The sequence below is a fragment of the Acipenser ruthenus genome, chromosome 20, assembly GCF_902713425.1.
Source record: "Acipenser ruthenus chromosome 20, fAciRut3.2 maternal haplotype, whole genome shotgun sequence".
NCBI lineage: Eukaryota > Metazoa > Chordata > Actinopteri > Acipenseriformes > Acipenseridae > Acipenser > Acipenser ruthenus.
In genome coordinates this window covers 1,843,367-1,868,391 of record NC_081208.1, presented here as the reverse complement: position 1 = coordinate 1,868,391, position 25,025 = coordinate 1,843,367, and the positions used below count along the sequence as shown (strand labels likewise).

Below are 25,025 nucleotides of genomic sequence, written 5' to 3'. Positions count from 1 at the left end.
TTAAGCAATATTAACCTTTCACTGTGTAAATGTCTAGAAACTTTCCTTTCCAATAAACCAAGATGTCATTTGGGTATATATGGAGTATATCCTTGATTTGCTTACCATTGAGGCTAAAATATAAATATATACCGAGCAACCGAGCAATGCAATTCTGTACGCAGATGCACAATGCACATTGACGAGTTTCTCAGACTTGAAAGGCTCTTGAATTTCTGACACTTTCAGTATGTTTTCTAATACTGCTCATTGGTCTCCAGTGTATACTGCTTGGTAGATTCAGCAGGCTCTGGAGATGGAATTGCATTGCTGTCTGGACAGGCAACTTCATCATGTCAAAAACGGTTCTAGGTTAAGGGGTTAAAATGCTAGCTGCAGACTGAAGGGAAGAGTAAGCTCAGGTCAGCCTAAACTATTATACTCCTGCAATTTCTATCGAGGGCACCAGGGAAGTGTACTTGTGTTTCAACCATTCCCTAAGCCACACAGGGGAGTCTTCGCAGCGCACTGCTTACTTGTCTGGAGAATTCATATTTGTTTATCTGTTTTAACTGTTATTCACAAGCAAGCAGACATCTCTGTTGAATACTAGGACCAGCTAAAGAATATACGCAGAAAATGAAAGGCAGATAAGTTTGATACACTGGAGCCAGTATGATTTTTAAATGAACCATGTGCATTCAAAGAGAAGGATTGATGGGGCAGTTTCATCTTTTATGCTTTATTTTAGTTGCTGTCCCAGCATCGTAGAGACAGAAACACAACTAAATTATAGATGAAACCTTCTTAAATCCACTTAGAAAACAGTAGGAAGCAACGCTCTGGCTTGAAAAAGACTTTACAAGTGCTTTTTTTTAAATCTAAACCTAATTTCTGACATGCTTTTTGAGCAGTTTAAAGTGGCATTGTTCCCCCAATCATTTTTGATTGAACACTGAATTGCAAGTCTACTACATTCTTATAGGCCTGCCATATACTCTTTTTAAGCTACCTCCCAGCTTGAAGGTTAATTCAGGCCACTCTGTCATTCTGTGAACAAGTTCGCCAGTTTCCAGCTACCACTGTACATGGAGCAGAAAGGGCTGTACATGCCTTATATAAGCTGATTTGTGTTTTTTGATTGCGTCTGTTAACTTGTATCCGAATGACGTCGCTGTAAACTCTTTTCTGACTGAATTATTTAATCTAACCCATTATGTAATGAATGTTGTTTTCACAGGTGTTCAGTTAACAAGGATCAGGCAATATAACACAGGCACAGCCAGCCTAGAGAGTAAATGCAAAATGCAGTATTCAACTGTTGTATGGGCCCAGGATGAGGCTTAGTGGCATTCTTGTACAGTAGTTGTAGCTCCACAATATATTATGATGCAGGGAATTAAATACTGTACTGGGATTGTCTATTTAGGTTAGCTTAAAGTTGTATTTTTGTCTCTCGGTTTTTAGAAAGTGTGGATATTGCCTTGACCATCTTAGTGATTTGCATTGATCCCCGGTGCAAACAGGTCAGCTTCTAGTATACAAGACTGGGTATGGCTTACTGAAGCTGGAAAAGCTTCAGGAAGGTTTTATTGATGTATCTGTCTGTGACTCTACTAGTCAGCGGTGAAGGGACTTGCCGTCTGCTGTTTCCACTGGTTTATAGTTCAGACGGAGCTGTTGAACTGAGGGACAGACTCTTGTCTCTTTAACTGTTAACCAAGTAGGATTTACAGATCCCCAAAAAGACAGACTGTCTTTGTCTGAACATGAGTTTTCAAAGGTGAATTTGTCTCGTCAGATATCCCGAATGGAAACTTTCATAATGTCTCACGTGATGATATGAACAGTTATTGATCCAGAATTGTAAAATGCAATTAAACTTTCTTAAAGTTCTGAGATGTGTCCCGTTTCATGATACTACCTCGATCCCTTACCTCCATGAGATATACTTGGTCTAGTTTAGTACAGTACTGTTCGGCATAAAAGGAAAAAACAAAATGTCTTTTTTTATCTCCTTCTTGTTCAACGAGGCAACGAGCATCTTGTTATTTTACTCTATTATTGATCACGGCAGAACTTTTTTGTACTGTCAATAATAAATGCTTTCTTTAAGCTGAGAAAATAAAGTGCACACTATGAGGGACTGCTTTTAGGATGCTTTTATCTCAGGTTAGTCAACATAAGAAAAATGGGACGAAAATGGGATTTAAAAAAAAAAAAACAAGGCTGGGAAGCAATATTATTACGTTATGTACTGGAGGACTTAAGACAGAAGCGACCACCCTGGGGGTTTATAACAGCCCCAGAGTAAAAGAAAAGTTGTCTGAAGCCATTAGTAGGGTTTGTCTCCTTAAGCTCTGGGATAGTTACTCACTGAAACTAAAAGTCTTTGTAACCTGTGTTGCCAAGGTGATTTCTTTGTATTCAGCAATGGGGTTGGCCAGGGGGATATGCTCATATCCAGTGTGTTGGCATCATGTGAGATTTGAAGAAAATAACTCTGGTAATTGTTTACCCTGCGGGGCCAGTTTAGCTGACGAGAGCATAACTGGAAATTAAGTTAAATGTTTTCTGAGAGCAGGCTGGCTTCTCTTCAACACAACCTCGGGCTCAATAAACTTCAGATGTGTGGTGGGTGACAGATTATACTCTTTTTTTTTATATACAACTGCTCAACCTTATGTAATAAGATTCAATAACTAGGAATGATATGACTGTCCTGGACTGTAAAGTCAACACTTCATCTCAATGGACCACCTGAAATGTGCAAGATTTAACATTCCCTTGCAGAGAAAATATACTATATGAGATTGTGTGTGTGTGTGTGTGTGTGTGAATGGTATAGGAAGTCGCACTCAACGTTGTGCCTGCTATTGGCTGCTAAAGATTGATCCAAACAGCACTTCTCATTTATCACTTGGATTTCGTTTTAATACCATCATGTTACCTAAAGGAATCTCATGCAATGCCATTAGCATAGAATCATTACCAGCATATTAATTCAGAACATTCTGATGGTAGAGCTAGGTCAAAACATGAACATGTTGCTGCCCAGCAGGGGTTCATTTGTGCTGAATCGCAGCAGATCCCAGATCCGATACCTGTTGGAGATTATGTTGCAAAAAAAAAAAAAAAAAACCCTCTATATACATAACATAAACGCTTTTCTGTTCCATGAATTGAATTGAATGACAAGATTGTACTGTAACAATATGCAAACAGAAAAACACCCAAAAAGTACGACTCAAGGTCAGGACATTAGGTGTATAAGATCCAGTACCTTTTTGTTTACAAATTAAACCCTGCCGCCAGCGTCAATTTAGTTGACCATTTAGCGGGCAAGAATAAACACTGAAGAATGGCCCCTCAGCAGCGTCTTCTGATTATAATTTGTAGTCAGGTACATGAGTGTTTTTTTTCAAGGTCGTTTGGTGTCTGCCTGGTGTCCTTCTACGCCGAATGCTAATATATTAATGACAATTCTTACTGTGAAGTCCCTTTTTCAGCCAGTGACCATTTGTGAAGATAAAGCGACGGACAAGTCGATGCTTACTGTACTACTTTGCAATAGCTAACACGCGTATACTGTAGCACCAAATTAGAGGTTGCAAACACACATCAAGCCTGAATTATCAAGTGTAATTTTATGCATTTAGTTGCATTAAAATGATATGAAACTTGAGTAAGATGAGAAATTATGATAAAGCACAGGCATGTGGTAAAGCATCATAATTGTATAACACCCATTTAACTATGTGTAGCACTTGATGGGGACATGGACTAAAGTCTATCACAAGTACCATTAGGCATTTACTGGTACTATTGAAAATCAGGAAATAAATTGCCTTGATACGCAGGCTGTACAGTGCATTTCTTCCCTCGTGTAGCTGACACCACATCCCTTGACTCAAACAGAGCTGATGGAACAGAGACAGAGGCTGATGTGGCTCAGGCTTGCACAGAAATTGGTTTGCAGGTATGAAACAATTCCGTGTTTCTGCCTTCTGCTGTGTCTCCTGACGCTATATCAAGACAGGAGGCAATGAAATGAAAGTGTTTGTGTCGCTGGAGCAAGGGGGGCTGGTAAGCGAGTTGAGATCTAATCCAGCGTTCAAAATGCCAAGGGTTTCCAAGCCATCACATGCCCATCAAGCCAGCCTGCCTGGCATGTGTTTAATGTGGCTTGCGGCTCTGAGACCACTCGGCTAGGGATACCAGATCAAAAATAACTTGCTGAGCACACAACTGCAGTTTTGTACTTAAAAAAAAAAATGTAAATGCAAAATAACAAAACTGGGACGATTTAACAATTTGACTGTTTCTGGCCAGGACAATCCCAGTTTTCCAAGGACGTCTGGTAACCCTACACTCGGAAAAAAATAAATCTTTCTCGGAACAGATGTGGAAAAAGCGGGTTTACCGGTAGTTTCCTTTTCAAGGAAAAGTACAAAAGAGGGTTCATTTATCTAGACTCGTGTGGACCTAAATTCTGATATTATGGGTCATAGGGTACTTTCACCAAGCTGTGATGAATGACACAGAAAATAAAACACAGAGATATTATAAAAAAAAAAAAACAAGGAGGAGACATTGTTTTAATATAACTGTGATATTTCCGAACACTCAACAGCATTTTACTGAGATACAAGCATATAGTTATGAATACAGCATACAATAAGTTTAATGCTAGTGATTAGGGATCTTATCAAATCTACGGAAAGCGCTGATTAAAAACAGGAACAGCCGGCAGGCAGCTTAGTCTGACTGTGATATCTCCGAGCTCACATCCCCTTCTTCACTGGGTGGATAATAAGCACATGGAGATTAAGATCCAGCTGAGTTTCCACGCTCCTTATTTCCATAGCAGACGGAGGAGGCTGAATTGCAGATACCTGAGGTGTTGAATACCTGTAGACCCCATATAACATGGGGGCAATGCCAGTGTGTTAAGCATAATGGAGGATATACTGATTACTGTTTTTTTTTTTTTTAATGCACTTAAAGCACAGACTGGATGTGGTTTAAATCAATGTCCCAGTGGAAAGACTTGAAGCGATCTCTGTCTGATAGGTACTCCGAGATTTCTCGTGATCATGATCGATCGCCAGTGTCTTTTTCTTTCATTTATTATTTATTTGTTTATTTAGCAGACACCTTTATCCAAGGCGACTTACAGAGACTAGGGTGTGTGAGCTATGCATCAGCTGCAGAGTCACTTACAATTACGTCTCACCCGAAAGACGGAGCACAAGGAGGTTAAGTGACTTGCTTAGGGTCACACAATGAGTCAGTGGCTGAGGTGGGATTTGAACCGGGGACCTCCTGGTTACAAGCCCTTTTCTTTAACCACTGGACCACACAGCCTCCTTTAGAGACACCAGTTTTATCCTCTTGCCCACCATGGGACTCATAAACCATGCTGGGAGAGACAGATTGAACGAGCCTCAAGAATAAAAAGAGGACACATAACCAAGAGTTCAGCACTGTGCTGGTTTGTTATGGCTGAGTGCGCTATACCAAGTGAGGTCATCAAAGTGCAGTGTGTTGCGTTGAATAAAAGTCCTCCTGTAACAGGAGTGTACTGACTGTTTGGTTCCTCTTTGTTACAGTGAGAACTGTATTAAAAAAAGGACAATATATAATGTATCTTGATGTTATTTTATAAAACAAAAGTCTGTCTGGTTTACACAGAACTAAAAATAATCTTGAGTTGATGCTTTTTGAGCAAAATTAAGGGTACAGATCTATAATACTTATATTGGTTTTCCGGTCTATTGCTGCTAGTCATTTAAGCGCTTACATTACCCTAAGAAAACAGTGAAGCAATGTGCTTTAGTGTGCCAACGTTCCACAGCAGCACTTTTACAGCTTTTAGTTGGGAGTTTATTCTTCACCACAAGCCTTCAATAAGAAGCAGTTTGTTCAGGGTGTCTACAGCATGTGTAAGGAGGCAGCTCAAAGACTTGTAATTAGACCCCATCATTCAAAAGCAGCCTTGGGTTTGGTCTGATCATTCTGCTGCGGCAGATAAAGCAACCAACCAATTAAGTCTGTTTCTCTAAGTCGATTGAACGTCAGTGGTGGGCTGGAGATACGGATGGGTGCTTAACTGCTTGTGCGCTAGAGAATATTCTGATCAATGCTGTTGTCAGCAAACCGGTTCTTGTGCTGGAATAAAGCTGCGCAATCGTGTTCAGCTTCATTGCTTAGTATAATACCCGGGAGATGCTGGACTGCATTCCACGCTGTCAGAAACCAAACTGCCAGTTTGGTTACGTTCAGCAAGCTTCATGCTAGCAAAAAGGCATGCTCCTGATACTCCCTGCAGCAGCAGGAGGTTATAACACATTCTTATACCATATATAACATCTTCAACATGTACAAACTACAGAAATCACCTATGAAACAGCCAAGCCAGATTATAACAATTTATGGGCAGATGGCTTTTATATGCAGATGATTTAACATTGGACAAACTGTATACCAACATATGCATGTGTGGATCAACTGCAGACAAGTGGTGTTTCAGTTCAGGTGAGGCTGTTTCAGTTGCCCCTGATTCTGGTTGCTCTGTGGCTAAGCAGTGCAGAAAGACAGAACACATCCACACACAGGGGCAGCTAGGCTGAACCGTTGACAGGTCCTGCTGTCAGGCCTGTTTTATTAATGTGAAGGATGAGAGTAAGTGGAGCACACTGAAATGAGTTATTAATAAAGAGAGCAGACTCCCGGCATCGCTGTCGAACATGATTAATGGACAGGATTGGCTCTTTCCTGCTCCCTCGGTGCGCTGGCAAGTCATGTGACAAGCACCCCTGTCAGAATTTAAAACCACAGCTCCGCCAGGCTTTAGGGGATGAACGAAGGTGTGTGTTTAAGTATTGAAGGTTGTTACTTACCCTTGTGCAAAATATTGCATCGGCTCAAAAGGCATAACAGCATGTGCCTGGGCGTGTGTGTAGGGTATCTTTTAATAGAACAGAAATCACTTTGCCCACTTTGAGCACACATATTTGCTTTGCAGTATTCTCACCCCCAAACTGCTCATAATGACACCTCTGAACAATAAGAGACGCCCTACACAAGGTGTATTAACTTCTAATATACTGTCCAATTAATTTTTCGCTGTTCTTTCTTTAGCAGTGGAATTAACACACAAATGCAGCAAACCTCCTTGCAAGCAGCACACACATGACAGAGCAGGAGAGCAGATGAGCCTTAAAGTCACTGTGTTCCTCTTTCAATGCTAACTGCAACCTTGCTATTCAAAAAAACATCTGAACACAATGCAAATACCAGAACTGAATTATAATCACGCACTGGAAAGGAACAGAGTCACTTATTCTCCATTTTCAGAAGCACACAACTCCCAAGCCTGGCATTCAGATTGGCAGCAAAATAGAAAGCTTCAAGGACCGCCAAGGGTAATTTACAACCAACGTGTCAAAAAAGAGAGAACAGAAATCCGATGGAAACAACAGGTCCCCTCCATCCTCTCCGGCAGTTGTCAGGAAGCTGGCATTTGGTGTGGCAAGAAAAAACATTTATTGCTCAGAGTGTTGAATGGCTCCAAAATTGGTTCACTGATTCAACTGGTCAAAACACATGTCCTCTGAGGGAAGGCGAGGCCAGTAAAGCATCCAAATAATGATCAGCTTGAATACACTGCTATTAATCTTTTGTTTTCTGTGGTGGCCTGGGAAGGTGATCTCAGTTTAGCCGTCTTCCCATTACCTGCAATCTTGGAAGCAGACCGGTAGAAACTAGCATGCAATTACCCATCGGTCCGCAATTACAACTTCTGACAAAGCAAGACAGCAAGACACAACCAGACCGCTCCGTTGTGACTGGAATAGTTTTGAGGCGAGAACCAATAAAATCAAGGCTCTTGCGTGTCACTGTTGGTTTTTATAAAAGTATTATAGACGTTAATTTGATCTGATACACAATACCAGTTGCTATGCTGGTAAGTTTCCATTTACTGATTCCAATATTCAAAAGTTGCACACATATAGCTTAATCATTGATCGTTAAACGCAGCACATCTGGCACCTAGTTTTAAACAGAAGTCGGATAATGATCAGTTACCTAATGTGATGAGAGATAGCTCAGGTACGGAGATGGTCTGGAGTCAGGAGAGGATTCAGGTAGCTTGTCTCACTCTCACTCTCAAGTGCCTATTGTAACTAAATGCGCCAGTTTATCAATTCCTCTTTCCTGTGTCCGGGGTTGATTGTGTTGGAAAGCTCAGCTGGGCTTCAGTGCTATTTGTTTAACCTTCGTTGACCCCTGAAAGCAAAAAGGCTTTAACATTGTATTGTATTGCATATGCCAATATATATTGCCTGCTGATGGATGCATAGTATATTGAGAGTCTCTGACATCTGTGTGCATACTGGCTGCCATGTACTGCATGCTCACGCCAGTCCTGGGTGGAAGTAACTTCTGTTCCTGAAAATGCTGAACTTGTGAAGATGACCCTCAGTTAACCCTTTAAGAACTGCTTATATCCTGAAATGAATGGACAGGCAGGGGCTCCATTATTTATGACCACCAATAAAGAAAATGACAGAGTCTTATGATGGGAATAAGCCGAGAGGCAATAAAGAATACTCTTCAGTAATTTACTGATGAGGTTGTGACCCCTAGGTAATATGTTATCAGCAGCTGGCTTGATTCCTTAGAAGCTCATGTCTTACATATAGAAAACAATTCCCAAACTGCTGCTGTATACACGAGTATAATGGGCTTTACCTTCATCATCATATGACAACCTATTTCTTGCTGAGGAGGTCAGTGACTGTAAACCAGTTAGAAGACGTGAGCTTTTTACCTCCAATGCTATACCAGTGAGCAACAAACAAATAAAGAAAGGCTGATTGAAACTGAGATATTGACACCTCTACACCCTTGATGCCTCGATACCACGACTTTTTACAATGATTTAGCAAAATTGCCATTTTGGTAATCAGTAGGCTTTTAATTATTATTTATATTTATATCAGACTTGTATTGTCTTTGCCTAAAAGATATCCTAATTACATTAGTGCTTTCGCTAACTTGGGATTTCCCTCTTGAAACGAATAATACAAAATACCAAAGTACTTTTTGAAGGGCCTCAGTATTAGTGTAGAGATTTATTACAGATTTGCTGACTGGGTTTTAAAAGGCACACCTGTTGCAAATTGTAGAAAAATCAGCCAATTCCAGCACTTTTGCATGCCAAACATTTATACACTTGGCAGTACTGTACAGTATGCATACGCATTGGCGCTGAATACATTGGTACAGTAAATTAGATTATGCTCAATTGGACACTAGAACCAGCCATTACAAGTTTAGGGACAGCTTTCTGATAAGGTGTCAGAAATGACACTGGTTGATACCCTGTACAGTGCAAATGATCAGTCTCAGCTGCATTAAAAACACCACAGCTTTCTCCTCCTGGCTCTCTCCCTCTCTCCTGCCGAGACTCAGCCCCAGAGCAGACGATGCCATTTGTATATGTTAACAAGCTGGATAACCCATCTGTCACTTTGAGACAGAGTGCTGTCTGGAGGACAGCACGCCCAGGATGAGTGCTGTAATGCGTGGGATCTTTAAAGTGCTGTTTTTAGCATCGAAGGCAGCGATATGACTTGAGATCATAGGATCTGTCTCGCTTGCCTGATCATTCCCTGTGATCTCTCCCTCGTAATGCATATCGCCAGAGCCAGCCTTGGCTCTTTTAAATAAGACAAAAGAAACTACAGATAAAAAGTCTGCCTCTTCTGGGCTGTCAATACCAGTGAAGTTGAAAGCTAGAATTTCTCAACATTATAAAATGCGATTGCTGGAAGTTTACAAGTTAATAACAAATGCAGGTTCTAGCATCAAATGGAGATGCGGGAGCTGGATTTGAAATACTGCTCTTGGTTAAAAGCAAGTGAATAGAGATTAATAAGAAAGATGACAGGGTTAAGGTAAACAAACCGCCCACTATTCATTGACAGGTGAGGGCTGAATGAGCTGGATCCAGATTCCCACTTCCCCATCCGACCAACCTGACAAGGCTAATTTATTACAAAAACACATGCTGTCAGTCATCTATTCGATTTTAATAACTGACAGTCGCTGAAATTATACATATTCAATGCAGCTGTAAGAACAGGTTCATCTGTAAAAAAAATAAAAAGTTATATATAAGCACAGGGATGAAAATAAGACTTATTGCACGAGCTTAGCAGTCACAATGTATAGGTAACAAGCTCAGGTGTGTCTAATTAAACTCATAGTAAAAACCAGGAATGGGTCAAACTGCAATGCAATGGGAGTCTTATTTCCATCCCTGAAGCAGTCTATTAACATGGAGAAACCATAAGCATTATGGGACCACTGGATCCAGAACTAAAAACAGTGTGTGTCCATGTCAGTGCTATCATGTGTGTATTGGGCCATATTGTACAACTGTGAAACTATTCATATGGTAAAATATGCTATCAATGCCACATGCTTTAGCTATTTTAGTTCTCATCTTTGCCGTTTAAAAGCTCCTTCCATTTCCCTTATTGTACTTCAGTTTGCTAGGCAGATGACAACTAAAAAAGGAAAATAATGAAGGAGAATAAAAACCAAAGAAGGTTTTTCAGGTGCAATGATTCATGTAGCTGTCTGAATCGATGCACCTGAACAATCTTGTGGCCTTTGTTTTCCTCTGCAGGTATATTTTTCATGGATCCCACTGCACAGGTGCCACTTCTAATAACACTGAGGGAAATGTGAAGTGCAGCTTTGACAGTCCAAACAGAATAAACAAACCAATACAAATATGTATATATATAATTGGAAGTTAGGTCAAGCCTTTGCAATTTGAGCTACAATCGTATCTAACATGACTGTCTGTCTGTGTTATTCAACCTGAATCTTACACAGCCCCCTAACTGTATGCTTTTTAATTTACAGTTAAATAAGAATAATTAAACAGCACAGCTAATTTTAATGAGACATCACAAACACATTAATCGATTTAAATAGAAGTAAATTAGTGTAATTACCATGGTATCAAAAGCCTATAAATACCACACATATAACACACTTTCTCTTGACAAAGGTATGTTAAACATACCGAAATGTTGAGAAGTTGGCTCTTTCTAATATATATATATATATATATATATATATATATATATATATATATATATATATATAGACTGTAGGGTAGTTCTCTTTTCTTTGTTTCCTGTGCTGAGAGCTATCCCGAGGGGCAGTCTTCAGTTGGGCTCTATTGACAGGCAGTGATGGAACGGCTCTTGCATCTGTCCTGACCTTTGACACCACACAGGTGAAAACAACAGAGACTCCTGTCAAAACACCATCTCTGTGACTGATGACAATGTATAATTCGAGGACAACGTGTCATAAATGTTACATTTATTTCACAGAAATAAAAAAATAAACTGTTTTGATCGCTCAAAAAAAGTGATTGCATGTTTGATTGATTTGATCAAATGTGAAAGACAAGTACATGATGGTGGACGCACTATAGAGAAATATTTGGGACAATTAAAATAGAAGCAGGAACAGATGCAGTTAACCAAAAACGTTTCTGTGTATTTTTTTTAGTATGATATCTTCGAGTTATGTGAGCGGGGAATGATTTGACCTTTTAGAAACCCTTCTATTAGACAGACGTATGATAGGCTTATTAACCCCTTAAAGATTAGGTGTTTTAGGACTGTCGCCAGCATTCTCTCTTACATCATGTTTCATAATATATAGAAACGTAAGCTGAACACAACCAAAGGAGATGCATTGCAAAGCTACTATAGAGTAGATGGCAGCCGGTGAACACCTAGATACATCGACCAAAGGAAAAGGATACAGCCTACAGCAGACTGGATATACGGGTCCTCAAAGTGTTCATATGCTATAAGCATATGCCCAGTGCTCAATCATGCATTCTCTTTCCACAGACGAACACAAGTCAATACTGTTAAAAATGTTGAACTTGAAAGGTTTTTTTTTTTACTCTTGCTGTCACACTAGTTTAATTTGGTGTCGCTAAGATGATCCTCGTTATATCATCAGCGCCCCTTCGAAGTGTCAGCAGAAGAGCTCTCCTTAACAATTTGCTGCTGAAAAAATAAATTAATAGGACTGTCAATCTCTCCGGTTGTGCAGTTTCTATCATATGTAACTGAGCAGATATTTTATTACATCTTCATGTTATCTTTTTTATTTTCTCAGGTTGTACAACTCCGTGAGGGCATATACCATTATCTCAAATGATATTGCCTGCTTATACAGTCTTGGTATGTTTTAGTTTTGTTTTTTTTTCATTACAGAACTCCTCAAAGTATTACTTCACTATCTGGGAAAAGGGCTTTGTTTAGTGGCTGCCTCTGGCACTGGGATGCCTTTTTTAAATGTGCTTTTATATAATTGGTTGTAGCTGGAGTGTATGGTACATATGAGCTCTCTTGTTTGTTTGTTTTTTTAACTTTGTACAGCGCTCTGGGATGCCATGGCATGAAGGGCGCTATATAAAAATACATTTGTATTGTATTGTATTGCATTGTATTGTATTGTCCCTGATCAACAGTACGACTACTGTTATTGCACAAGGATATAGGTGACCTACTGTACAGAAAAAACAGACCATAGAAGCCATAAGTATGGGTGCATCTTATATAGTGCATTGCAAAACTGCGATCAGCATTGAAGTGTTTTATATTCATCCAGTTTCATATATTTTCTAGCACAGCAAAGAACAAATCATCTTGATCAAATTAAAGTTCTTCTTCTTCTTCATCTTCATCATCTTCATCTTCATCATCTTCATCATCTTCTTCTTCTTCTTCTTCTTCTTCTTCTTCTAAAGGCATAAGCCATCCATCCACCATAAAGGATGCCACAAAACAAGATTAAACTAGCCCTCCTCTTGAAGAAGATACAGGCTTTCTCCACCCATTAGTTTCCTAAATAATACAGTGCTAATACTACTTCACGTGGGCTCTATTAAGGGAATTGGATCTGGCTCTCTGCAAACAGTGACTCCAGCTTCATCTGCAGCTGTTATTGCTGTAATCTGCATCTCTGCAGGTATCACCACGAGACAATACAGTGATTACTGGGAGACAGCTATCCGCAGGCAATTTTATAACCCCTTTAATTATATTTTATTACAACATAATGTTCCCTTACACAGCATGTTACTATTACCTGATAGCTTTATAATTATTTATTTTTTTGTTCCAGCCACATGCATCTTAATCAACTGTGATATTTAATGGTGTTTAAAAAGGTTTATGGTTATATAAATGTGGTTAGGGAAAATATAACATATACAGTATAAAGAGCGTCAATGGGATTTGAGCACTGACAGTGTTGTCATGCCCGACATCCTATTTCATTCTAGGTTTGAGGTTTAAATATTTGGATTATGTTTTAGCAAGGCAGTGGATCCTTACGTAACTGTTCAAACAAGATGACGGCAACGAAGCCCATGAAAAAAATAACCCCTTTAAAAGAAGAATGTGCGCTATTCTTTAATGACGTCACGAGCTTAAGTGTGATGACGTCTTTTGAACGCCCTTCACGTTATCTTGTCACTGAGCATGCGTGCTAAGCACTTTTTTTTTTTTCTCAAGCAGTAGGATACAACAGTTGAAACAATCTAAGCGGTTTAATTGTTATTTCCTTCGATGCAGTAGCAGGGCTAAGTTTGTGAGACAAATTATTACCGACCAACCCTATGTTTTTAAAATAGTTTTAATAATTACTTGTTTTGCGGTTAGTGTCAAACCAACAGCAGTAAAATGTGAATTTAATTACAATGTAAACAGGTATCTGCAATCGCTTTTATGTAGCAAGGTCATATTATCGAAACTACAGGAACCAAGTGTAAAATCTAGATACGTTTTTAAATTTAGAATCACGGGTCTGACCTGTTTTAAAGTACAAAAAAGGTACACGTGTTACCCGCAGGGGTGATTTTCAAATTTAACAAAGACACTTACATATATTAACTTTGACTGCAGCTTGGGTCATTCATAATATATTACATACATTCTCTCTTCTACTTGAAATAAAAACAAGCGCGCATCACTTTATTCGGATGTTTTTTTTGTTTGTTTGTTTGTTTTTTTAACAACAAACAAACAAACAAAACAAAACAAAACAATACAGAGCGATGACTGCCCCCTCCAGGTAGTCGCTGGGTGGTAATGAGCACCGGTGTCACTGTCAGTGTGGAAGACGATCTGTGGGGGCAGGACCTGCCAAGTTACCAACAATGCAGGATGTACTGGCCATCGTTTCCATGGAGAAAGAAGCTAGCCCAGTCCAGGAGAAACAACGTCGCGTGGCAAGGTAAATACACAGTCCATGCACAGCTACAGTGAATATGCAGTTATTATACTGTGCAACTTAAGACCTCTAGTTTTCACTCAAAAGCTCACAGTTTTCAGTTTTATAAACTCCATTGCTGTTTTCGATTTAAAATCTATAGGCTACTCGGTGTTATTAGCATAGCGTTTTGTGAGACAAATAACACCATTGTATCGGAAGCCTGTATACGTGCTTATAGACAGTGTATTACTTTCTGTTTGAGTCGTTTCCCATATGACACAACGCTGAATAATTGTAACCACCCTAGGCCTAAGCAACATTCGGGGTGAAGTTTACCATCTGCATTTGGCGTTAGTATCTTCGTGCAGCCAGTGTTTTCATAGCATTTAGGAATTGAGTTCACTGCTGTTCGTGTTGGGACCCGGCCAGGTGATGACAAACGAAATGGGTTACTGAAGCAGGCTGGCTGCTTATGTTTATTAGTGGTAGCTCAGTGCTCACCGTATGTTTCAGCTGTTTGGGGTCTTGCACACAGCCGTGCTTGCAGAGCCGCACACATGCCCGTGCATGCTGGACCTCTGTCATTTCACCCTGTGCGCCTTCAATGTCTGTCTTTGAAACTCCAGTAAAACACGCTTTCAGGACACCTTTGTATAATCCCGACCTTCAATATTCAGGTATCTCTCTATTAAGACCAAACAAGCTAAACTTCAAGCTTTAAATTGTATGCAATTTACAAACACGCCGCCTAGTTGGCTTTTGAGTCATGTGACTCGCTACAGCAGCAGACCAGCCTGCACGGAGCATATGAGCGGTTTTTTAAAATATTTGCAATATGTCTTGCTCAAGTTTGACAACCTTGATCTGTGTTCTGATTCTGTGCTTCAGTTATGTGTTGGCTGCCTATGCTCTTTGGATGTTTTGGCTCTTGGTTAGATTTGCTTACAAATTAGTTTTGATCCCTGCCACTTCTTTGATTAGCCTGCTGTGTGTATAATTCCTTCTTGCAATGTGAATGAAGCAGAGTGAACCCAGGGTCTGGAGATGTGTAGATCCTATTCCCAGTCACATGTTACTGTAGATGAGCACTGCAGGCTCAGATCAGTAACTAAATATTGTGACCATTTTAACCCATTAATTGCCATCATCCTCATTTGAGGACAGGCTACTTTGTAAATTGTTTGGAGCATTTTTAACTGGCATCTAACTTATTTTAATGTTCTCTTTAATTGTACTGTTATGATAATTTACTCTAATTTTGCATTGAGCAATGCCAACATAAGAAGCTACCACTTTATATAAAGTAATACAACCGCGATTTATGTATATCTAATCTAATTCGTACTGCTTGGGATCATGTTTTGAATACAGCAAGCTGAATACTTATTGTAGCCCTTAAATGCATTCAGTTTCAAAACCAAATGCAGGGTGACTGAAGCCCTTATCTACAGGTATTTTAATCAACTGTACTGCAGCACGCATAAACTGTAAAATGCAAAAGTTGATTAAAAATGTTCCACATTCCTTTTGGAATGATAATTAAAGCTGCGAGTTATAATTGCATGAGCCCTTGGAATAAATAATAAAAAAAAATGTCTAAGATAGCAAGTAATGAGGGGATGATTAATAAAACAAGCCTTCCTCCAGGTCATTTATACATGTAAGCTGAGAATAAAGTAATTATGATCAAAATGAGACTTATTAAACAAAGTCATGCAGTCTGAACAGAACTGCTGATATGATCAGGATCTTCAGTTCATTTCTTTTTTAATGGCCAAGCTGTATCTTATGGAGTGGTTATTCATGGACATTTAATGGTTTGTATTTGGGAGGAGGGGTAATAGACAGGAATGTAGTTGAGTAAAGGGAAGTTAATTGAAGAAATCCATTGCTCGGCTTAAAACTGCTGTTCAGCATTTGAGAGGAGTGTTTGTTGTAATGAAACCGTAACTATGTGTCTTTTAACATATTCAAATATGTTTGTATTTGCACGAGTATGTGTGTGTGGGGGTTTGTGTATGTACGTGTATACAGAATATATGTGTATGTAGATAGATTTCTGTATTATTTCTGGATGGATGGTTGTAATTATTTTATTGCACTGTTGAGATGTACCTGTGCTGGCCCTGCAGGCACAAAGTGAATAACCTCAAAGAATGCAGTGGTGTTCGCAAGCTGTGATGTGTTCATTAGGGTGGCGCGGTATTGGAGTAGGGAAACACGCTGCTTTGTCAACAGTTTAATTCAGGAATTTCTGTATTTTGTATTCCATCTTTATTTATTTTTTTGCTCGCAAAAAATATATTAATCTCTATGCACAGTGTAACATTTACAAAGACAGATTTTTTTTTTTTTTCCAACAAGATATAATCGAGTGAACTTCAGAATTCACACTCCCATTGGGGAAAGGAGAGTATTGCCTTCCACATCTCCTGGCTTTACAACCATAATCCTATGATATGTAATGGCACTGCAGAAGGAAGGGCTATATATTTCACACTTTCAAACTGGAGGATGGTATGTAGAAGGAGACACAGTACATACAGTCCTTTATAACGCTGTAGTCGGGAGCCGTGGTAAAGAGACCGTGCTGTTTGTGTTCCGCCTTATACACGAGAATACTAGCGTTAGTGTAATGGCATTATGGGGCAAATGGAAGCCATGACCGTACTGTCTTATAACCTATTCCAAGGTATAAAGGGGGAGCACTGTGTGTTTAACCCTGAAATTGAAATCACATGCTTTTTATGCATGGGATTAATTCAAGACCTCATCTGAGTAGCAGTTCAGGGATGGCTAAGCACTGCAATATGAAATGGCTCAAAATGCCAAGCAGTGCAAGTCTTACATTATACCTTCTTTGGGCCCAGTTCAGTTACATTTTGGCTAGGAAAAGATGTTTTTAAAACCTTTCTCAACGTAATTGAATATGTCCCCCTTTTTTTGCACCTAAAACCACTTTGTGGTGTTTTCATTGATCTTTGATTCAAATGGGATTGATTGTGGAATATTGTAAATGTCAAAGAAAAAAAATATCCCGGGATGGAAATAAGACTACTATTGCTTCGAAGTTTTACTACGAGCTTGATTAGCCCCAGCGTGTAGGTAATGTCAGGTGTCTTATTAAACTCCAAGAATAGATCAAATTACTATTCAATGGGAGTCTTGTTTCCATCCCTGATACCACAAACATGATTTTTTGCACATCTCTACTCTAGAAGTCTGTAACTTTGAAGAGGGGTTAAATGGCTGTTGTGTGCTGGAAATAAAAAAGGCAGCAGGTTTTTAATTGCTCTTGTCAGTGGTTAACTCTCCTCTCCTCTCTGTTTGCGTGGGAGCTTGATAGGCAGCATAGGTTGGCACACACACACACACACGACACCAGCAGTCAAATAGGCAGCAGGGAGGCAGGTGGTTAAACAGGGATAAATAAGGAGTCTAACTGTGGAGTTATCATCTTAATCCTCTCCTTCCCAGCCGCTGGAGTTCAGCAGTAATTTAAGCCAACTTGTATTTATATATACACACGCAGGCACTTCTGCCCCAGCGTCCTTAATTTCATTGCGTGCTGTTTCATATAATCTTCACACCCTTTCTGAGACGTTCCCCTGAGACCTAAAGCTGATCTGTGCCTCTGGTAGAAAATCTCAGGTTTGTAGGATTACTCTGCAGCCGCTTCTAGAAGGGGACAATAAAAAAAGTATTGCAAGAACGAGTAAGTTAGCTGCCTTTCGTTTCACGTCTTGTCTGTGTTTCAGTCAGTTTACACCTGCAGTCACATTTTAAAAGGTTAGATGCCTTTGTTGTTTCAATGCCTATGGGGTTTTTTTTTTAAATTTATATTCATCTGCCTAGGAACAGCTGTTCCTGTAGTTAGGCATTTATCAAACAGAATAATTTAATACTTTGTAGTAATAGCTTGCTGGCGCTTTGTAAAGCACACTCTCACAATCTTATTAAAGCATTGAGAAGTGGTTATTTTTTTTTCTCTGGTCTCTGCACTGTCGTGGGCTGCCTGTATAAGGAAGTACTAACTTGGTAACAGCTAACTCCAAACCGTGATCCTCTGCACTCTCTGAAATGTATTTCAAGAAGAAACCATTTGAACAACCGCTCAGTTCCTTGTGTACCTTAAGGGCTAAGAGGACATACAGCTTACATACCCTTGACCCTCTAACATGAGCAACAATTAACCACGTAGCTAGTAAAGATAGATCCACTGACTGTTGAGAGAGGACATCACTCTTCTTTTTTTTTTTTTTTTTTTTCACCCCAATTTAGCATGCCCAATTATTATCTGTATCCCCGGCTCACCGCTCGCAACCCCCCCACCGACTCAGGAAACGGAGGCTGAAACACGCGTCCTCCGAAACGTGCTCCTTCCAAGCCGTCATTTTTCGCACTGCAGATCCACAGCAATGCTACCAGACCTATAGTGCCGGAGGACAACACAGATCTGGCAGCTCCGCTGCAGAGCCACAGGCGCCCTATCGGCCACAGGGGTCGCTGATGCGCGGTGAGCCGTGGATTCCCCTGCCGACCTAAGCCCTCCCTACCCGGGCAGCGCTCAGCCAATTGTGCGCCGCCCCCTAGGAACTCTCGGTCACGGTCAGCTGTGACATAGCCTGGATTCGAACCAGCGATCTCCAGGCTATAGGGCACATCCTGCGAGGAGCGCCTTTACTGGATGCGCCACTCGGGAGCCCGGGCATCACTCTTCTGATAACCAGGCTAGTGGCAGGGCTTGGTTTGCCCAGATTATGACAGTATAGGATTCTGATCCAGTTTATAGTAACTCACCCCTTCTCTTCTTTGTGGGTGTGAGCTTTAATGTTCTCAGAGTAGATTGGATTATGGCAATCAATTGAGCTTTACGAAGAAGATGAAACCGCTTGCAAAAGGTTTTATGCAACATTTCTTTTTATCATGGAAGTCCGCTTTTTAATATAGGATGAATGGATTGCTGTCCACTTCTCATCGTTCCCTTTAGAAAGAAGGTTCTCTGAAATGACAGGAACATTAGACCTGCTGTAATGATTATATTTATTACATTCAGAGTGATGTGCCATACTGTATCCACAATAATGAATAAATCACACAGCCTAGTCAGACGTGGTCACTTTTGCAAAGATTCCTCCAGAGATAGTCTGGTGATTTGTAAAATGTTCCCTGCAATTGAACGTACAATATCCGGTACTTCTGCTTGTGTTGTGAAGAGACAATATGTGACTGGGGGTGAAAGAAAATGACTTCAAATATATATTTTCAGTCCACAAAGCTGCATGAAAGGCTGTTATCATTGACCCTACAGCTGAAGTGAGCATTTTTTGTTGCCTGCTGAATGCTTTGTAAAGGGATTATTCTGTAGCTTGGTGCATGTACAGTTGGCTTTATGTACTACAGGTAACAGATGCTATGCAGTGTTTTGTAGAGGACTCGCTTGCCTTACTTTCTGCATCATAGCCCACGTCTTTGTATAACCACCACCGAACCAGCTGGGCTTGGAATTGTGTCCATTGCGTTTGCAAGCTGCTTTTATCCAAGCCGAACCATCTCTCTCTGTCTTTTCTAAAAATAATTTTTAGCAAGATTCTTCAGCCTTGTATTATAATTCCTGGTTCACACTACAGAATGAATCTTACAGGACATGTGTTATATTGATCCTGTCTTGTTGTATGAAATATATTATAAATGAATGAGTTTTGTTGCACAGCTGCTAAGTGCCAGCCACTGGTTTGATATGCGCATTCAGTGGTTAAAGTGGGACAGTCAGGATGTGCTTTGATTTTTAGTACCGTTTTATTTTAATTTGATTTGTTTTCCTTCAAAGAAAAAAGCTGGAAAGAGGCCCAGGTTTTTCCCAGAACAAATCTCATGAGACTGCCAGATATCTCCCAATGTGCGGTTTTCTGAGGTGAGCTGAGCTAGTGGGCTGTCCACATCCAAGAACAGTGTGTAGGTGTTCTAATCTCCCTTTCAGTGCCAGAGAACTGATTTAATAAGACCGAATCATTTCTGTGTTGCCAGTTTTATCAGTTTTAAACACAGCTGTGTGTACAATTACAATTTTTTCAATATCAACAGCATTGCACTTGGCCACACTCATTACTGTTACTGTGCGTTCAACTTAAGAACCCTAAAAAGCAGCTCTCATTACATAATGAATGCAAAGAGAGCATGTCTGTTCAGCTGTCGGCTTGTGCTGAAGGTTCTACTTTATTCCTCCCACACAAAGCAACTTGCAAGCAGCACAGATCTCGAAGATCCTCGTCTCACAATTACGCTAATAATAGTACTGGATGTTTCCGGCAACACGCGAAGGTCTAACAGCCAGTGCAACAACCAAATTGGCAAGCCTTTTTCGGTGTTGATTGAGTCCCCCGGGACATCTCTGACACTTGATGTTTTTACAGGGTTTCACCTGAGCATTAATTATCACATGGTACTGCCAGACCTGGCAGGCACAGACAGAAAGAAAAACAATAGTCTACAATCTTAAGCAGCATCTATTTACAGGCAGAGGGTCTGAATCCATTCAGATTCAATGCTGTTCCCAATGGGGCCGCTTTAGAGATGAAGAAGACTGCCTAATTGGACCCAGCAATATTTTAAATATATAGTCGTCGTGGTTATGCGCAAGACATAAATCCTTTTGCCTGGATAGGGCAGCAGCTTCAGCCCTGGATTACAGATTGAGCAGGATTTAGGATTTCAGACTGACATGTGCTGCTCTGTTTACCGTTCTTCAGTTTTTATTTCAAGCCCTGGCTGCCTTCAACGCAAAGCCACGCACCGCTACTGTGAAGCATTCATGTGAAATTCTAAAGAAAGCCTTGGAGGAAACTTAAAAGCAGCAGATGCTAAGCTACATACAACAAGGTCTATGTGTTTTTTTTCTTACTGGACCAATCGGTGGGGGAAACATGAGGGCGAGAGATTTTTCCATGACGTGGCGCAGCAGCTATGTAAAAGAGATCTCATTTTTTTCCATGTCTTTTTTCTTGAAAATGGAACAATAATTGATTCCAAGGTTGACACTGGGCTAGTGAATGAAAATTGATTTTTTTTTTTAAGCTTCCTTAGATTTCGGAGAACCAGACACCTTTTGGATAAATCATTTTTTCTGTTCAGTGTCTGGTTGGAGTAAGGACCATCGCCATGCACCTTGCTCGTCTATCTTTAAGTGATTACACTGTTTGATTACCACCCACTTGAATTCTGCATGTACAATTCTCTACTTAAATCAAAGCACTGAGTACTAAACAGGAATCTGCTGCAACAGCAGCAGTGTTTTCCTCATTCCATCCGTGTGGGGCTCTAAAAATATCTTTGGTCAGAATATGGCTGGTCGTTCTCAACGCTGAGCCAGTTTAACCCAGGAGGCGTTCAAGACGTTCTCTTTTTTTGGAATATGAGCGCCACCGCGATGTCATCGTCTCCTGCAAAGACGGCCTCGCCAGCTAGGATGCCTCTGCCCGCGCTGTGGCAGAAGACTTCCGTCTCACGGCTTGCCGAAGAGTTTTTCTGGATCGGTGGGAGTATTGTTGCGACCCCCAAGTGGAGAATGGGCCAGATCGGTAAGCTAACAATGAGAGGACTGTTTTAAACCTCTAAGCTTTCTCTTAGAATACACAGACATGATGCATGTTTAATGTTTATTCCTAAATAATCCCATACTAAGCTGGTGCTGACTGACGAATGCACCAGTAACATTTGGCACCCAATAACTTAATGTGTTATCTGTACAGAAAAACACATAACATTCACGCTTGCCTTTTAAAGATAAAGGATAACCACACTGTTACTACACAGCTGTTTTTCAGCATAAATGTGAGGAAAATGTAACATATTGCCATACTTTTCTGGGATTAGAAATAGATATGGACGGCAACTATTATTGACCCAAATGCCCCTCCTGTCCAAGCCAGACAGGAGTGGAAAATGACAATACTGTTCTCGCTGCATCATGTGTAGCTAGTCTAAGGATAATGTCAGAATTCGATTCGATGCAGTTTTTTGGTTGTGGGGTTGTTCCCTGTTACTGCATTTTGACGTGACTCCTGTGTATTAAGACACAATAAGTAGACTAGCGGTAACTTCTCTAACAGAGCGCAGGCCCTTTGCATTTGTCCAGATTCTTAGTAAGTCTGCCCCTTCTGGACTGTCCTGGCGAGGAGTCTGTGTGTCTGCGTGCTGTGGAATACTCGACTGCCGAAGATAACTGGCACTGTGATGACACTTGAAGTAAGCCAGCCATATGGGAAGCCGTTAACTGTTAAATGTATATATGGTTTGTGTCGCAGGTTTGAGTTCCCCACACTCTTGAGGAATTGCCTCTGTCCATGCTCCTATTCCCAGAACAAGTATGGGAAACCTTGGGAAACCGAGGGTTCAAAGTAACTCGGATGCTGGCGTTTGATGAAATGTGACGCTGCCCCTTTTGCCTCTTGATTGGATTTAGTTTACCCTGATGTTGCACCAGTTGATGGAATAATAAAGAACACTAGATGATTTTTGTTTAGCACCAGCATTCTTCTAGAAACCATGTGAAATAATAAGAAGCTTTTTTTTCATGGGAATCTTGCTTTTTATCCTCTTGATTTTATTTTTTGTAACGTTTCAATTTAGTATCTTCTAGCACACTATCTTAAAAATGTGTGTGTGTACGATTAACATCAGCAGTAGGAAGGATTTTGCAGATTGCTATACATTTAATATGTAGGTTTGTAGATATTTATAAATTCTCTTAAGGAAAAAAATCTGACTGCAGTTACAATAATTCATCTGCAGTAGGCAGCTCTTTCCTTCCACATCGTGCATTATACATTATACATCAAAGTGCATCTGTTCATCTGAAATTAGTTCACAACATGGCAAGTATGCAATATTAGATTCCATCATGCTTACTATTTTGGTATTAGCAGACTGACTCGTGGATGGTGCTTGGTGTGTAAAGCTCAGATTTATCCTCTTTTCGGTTTGTAAAGCATGCTTTTTTTTATTGATTTGAATGTTTTAATGAGTCCTGAGGGAGCAAACTTCAGACACGCTGACTTTTTCCTAGCTTCGAAAAATACAGATTTATTTTTTTCTTGTTGCCTTAACCCTGAACGGTTTCCATGGAAACTAGCTTAGACCTAGTAAAGGGGAAGTAGCTCTCGACGTACGAGTGCTTGTCAGAAGTACCACTGATCAGCGTAACGCTGCAGTAAAGACCCGTGTCATTTTCAGTGTCTGATTTGACTCCAAATCGCTCAGTAGAAGCTAGTGCAGGGATATGCTTGCCTGCAGTGTTGGCTTTCCTTAAGAACATTGCAGATCCAATATCACAGCAAGGCTCCTTCCCCATTGCTCCAACCTTCACCATGTGCCATCAAGATCTGCGACAGTTTCCTCATCCTGCTTCTGTAATGCACCTAGCAATCGACAAAGACAGCAAAGCAGATCTGCACACACAACCACCCCTTCCTCAACCAGCATCCTACAATTCCCAAGATCACTTAAACACTAGCAATGATTATGCACTGGAAGAAGAATAATCTGCGCTCCTAATCTAAATGCAGGAAGTTTCAGAACAGTTTATGCAGCCCAAGTCAGCAAACCGTACGTTAGAGAAATAATCGAGAAGCTATTCATATGGTAAGAAGTTATTCTCTAAGTGCTTGACTTGCCTGCCTTTACTCATTCTGTCTCTGGATCTTGAGAATTAGAATGCATTAAACTAATGGTATAGTCGTGCAGATATTTTTCAGTTTTAGTCTCTACAAGGTAGTATTGATTCTTTAGCAAGGAGCAGTTTTTAAAAGCTAAATGGGGTGGGGTCCAATTAGTTTGTAAAGTACAGGGTAAATCAGATGAATCAATCAAAACATATATTCTTTGTCATTGACCATTGAGGAGTGGGCAGGGAGTGTAATCAGACTTCCACACAGCTCCTGCATGGTGATGCTTGGTATATCCAATGCGATTTATTTTGAACGCCATCTCTCCCAAGCTGGTGATGAGACTCGGAATCTCAGCATAAAGAGCAGAGAGTTATTGCAGAGGGCATGTGCTTTGGTGCCTGATTTTAATATAATACTTTTGAGCATATTATGAACTGTTGATGCAACGGCATTGCAGAGTCCCCTGCGTGCACAATACCATGATTTTCCATTTGCAATTTGCTGCAAATTGAGAAGGCTATTAGGGAAGTAGAAATGGACATGCAGACTATGTACCCATGGGATCAGAATTATTTCAATGCATTCTAACATTGCACATAACTGAAACGCTTCCTAAATCGAACTCCTGACCCCTAATATTTGTGAGGCTGAACTGAAAGCTCGAATGAGTTGCACAATAAACAGTTTATCTTCATCGGCTTCCATGTGATGCCTTTATAATTGGTTGTCGCCGTTAAAATTTTAATGCCTCGGTGGCGATTTAAAAAACAAAATAAAGCAAGTAGTTTTAATTTCAGCTCGGTTTGTTCACAAGAATTGCAGCGTTCAATTATTTATAGACTCCTGGTCCAGGTTGCATGATATGAAGTGACAATGAAGCGAAGGCCCATGGATACAGATCTGGTTATTATATCGAACATGAGCTGCTTGGCATTAACAATGCTATGCAATTTTTTAATAGCTTTTCACACAAGCATTTTTTATCTGCATACTTACTGTAAGTCTTATTTCTCCGTTATCATGTATTGTTTCAATCAAGGATAATCTTTG

The 25,025-nt window shown here is 40.2% G+C and overlaps 1 protein-coding gene across 8 annotated transcripts in view; it reads left to right on the top strand.

The window, feature by feature from the left end:
- Positions 1 to 25,025, top strand: part of LOC117426093 (1-phosphatidylinositol 4,5-bisphosphate phosphodiesterase eta-2-like) — a 105,831-nt gene that overhangs the window by 40,635 nt on the left and 40,171 nt on the right. For 2 of the 8 annotated variants that reach the window (XM_058993065.1, XM_058993061.1), the window contains exon 1: positions 21,069 to 21,887. The exons of 3 other annotated variants lie outside the window; for them this stretch is intronic. In XM_058993065.1, coding sequence (XP_058849048.1) covers positions 21,722 to 21,887 — 166 coding nt within the window. In that variant the 5' untranslated portion in view covers positions 21,069 to 21,721. Of the gene's footprint in view, positions 1 to 13,569; positions 14,332 to 21,068; positions 21,888 to 25,025 lie in introns of those variants that run through there. 3 more of the 8 variants (XM_058993060.1, XM_058993059.1, XM_058993066.1) reach the window with 3 other exon arrangements.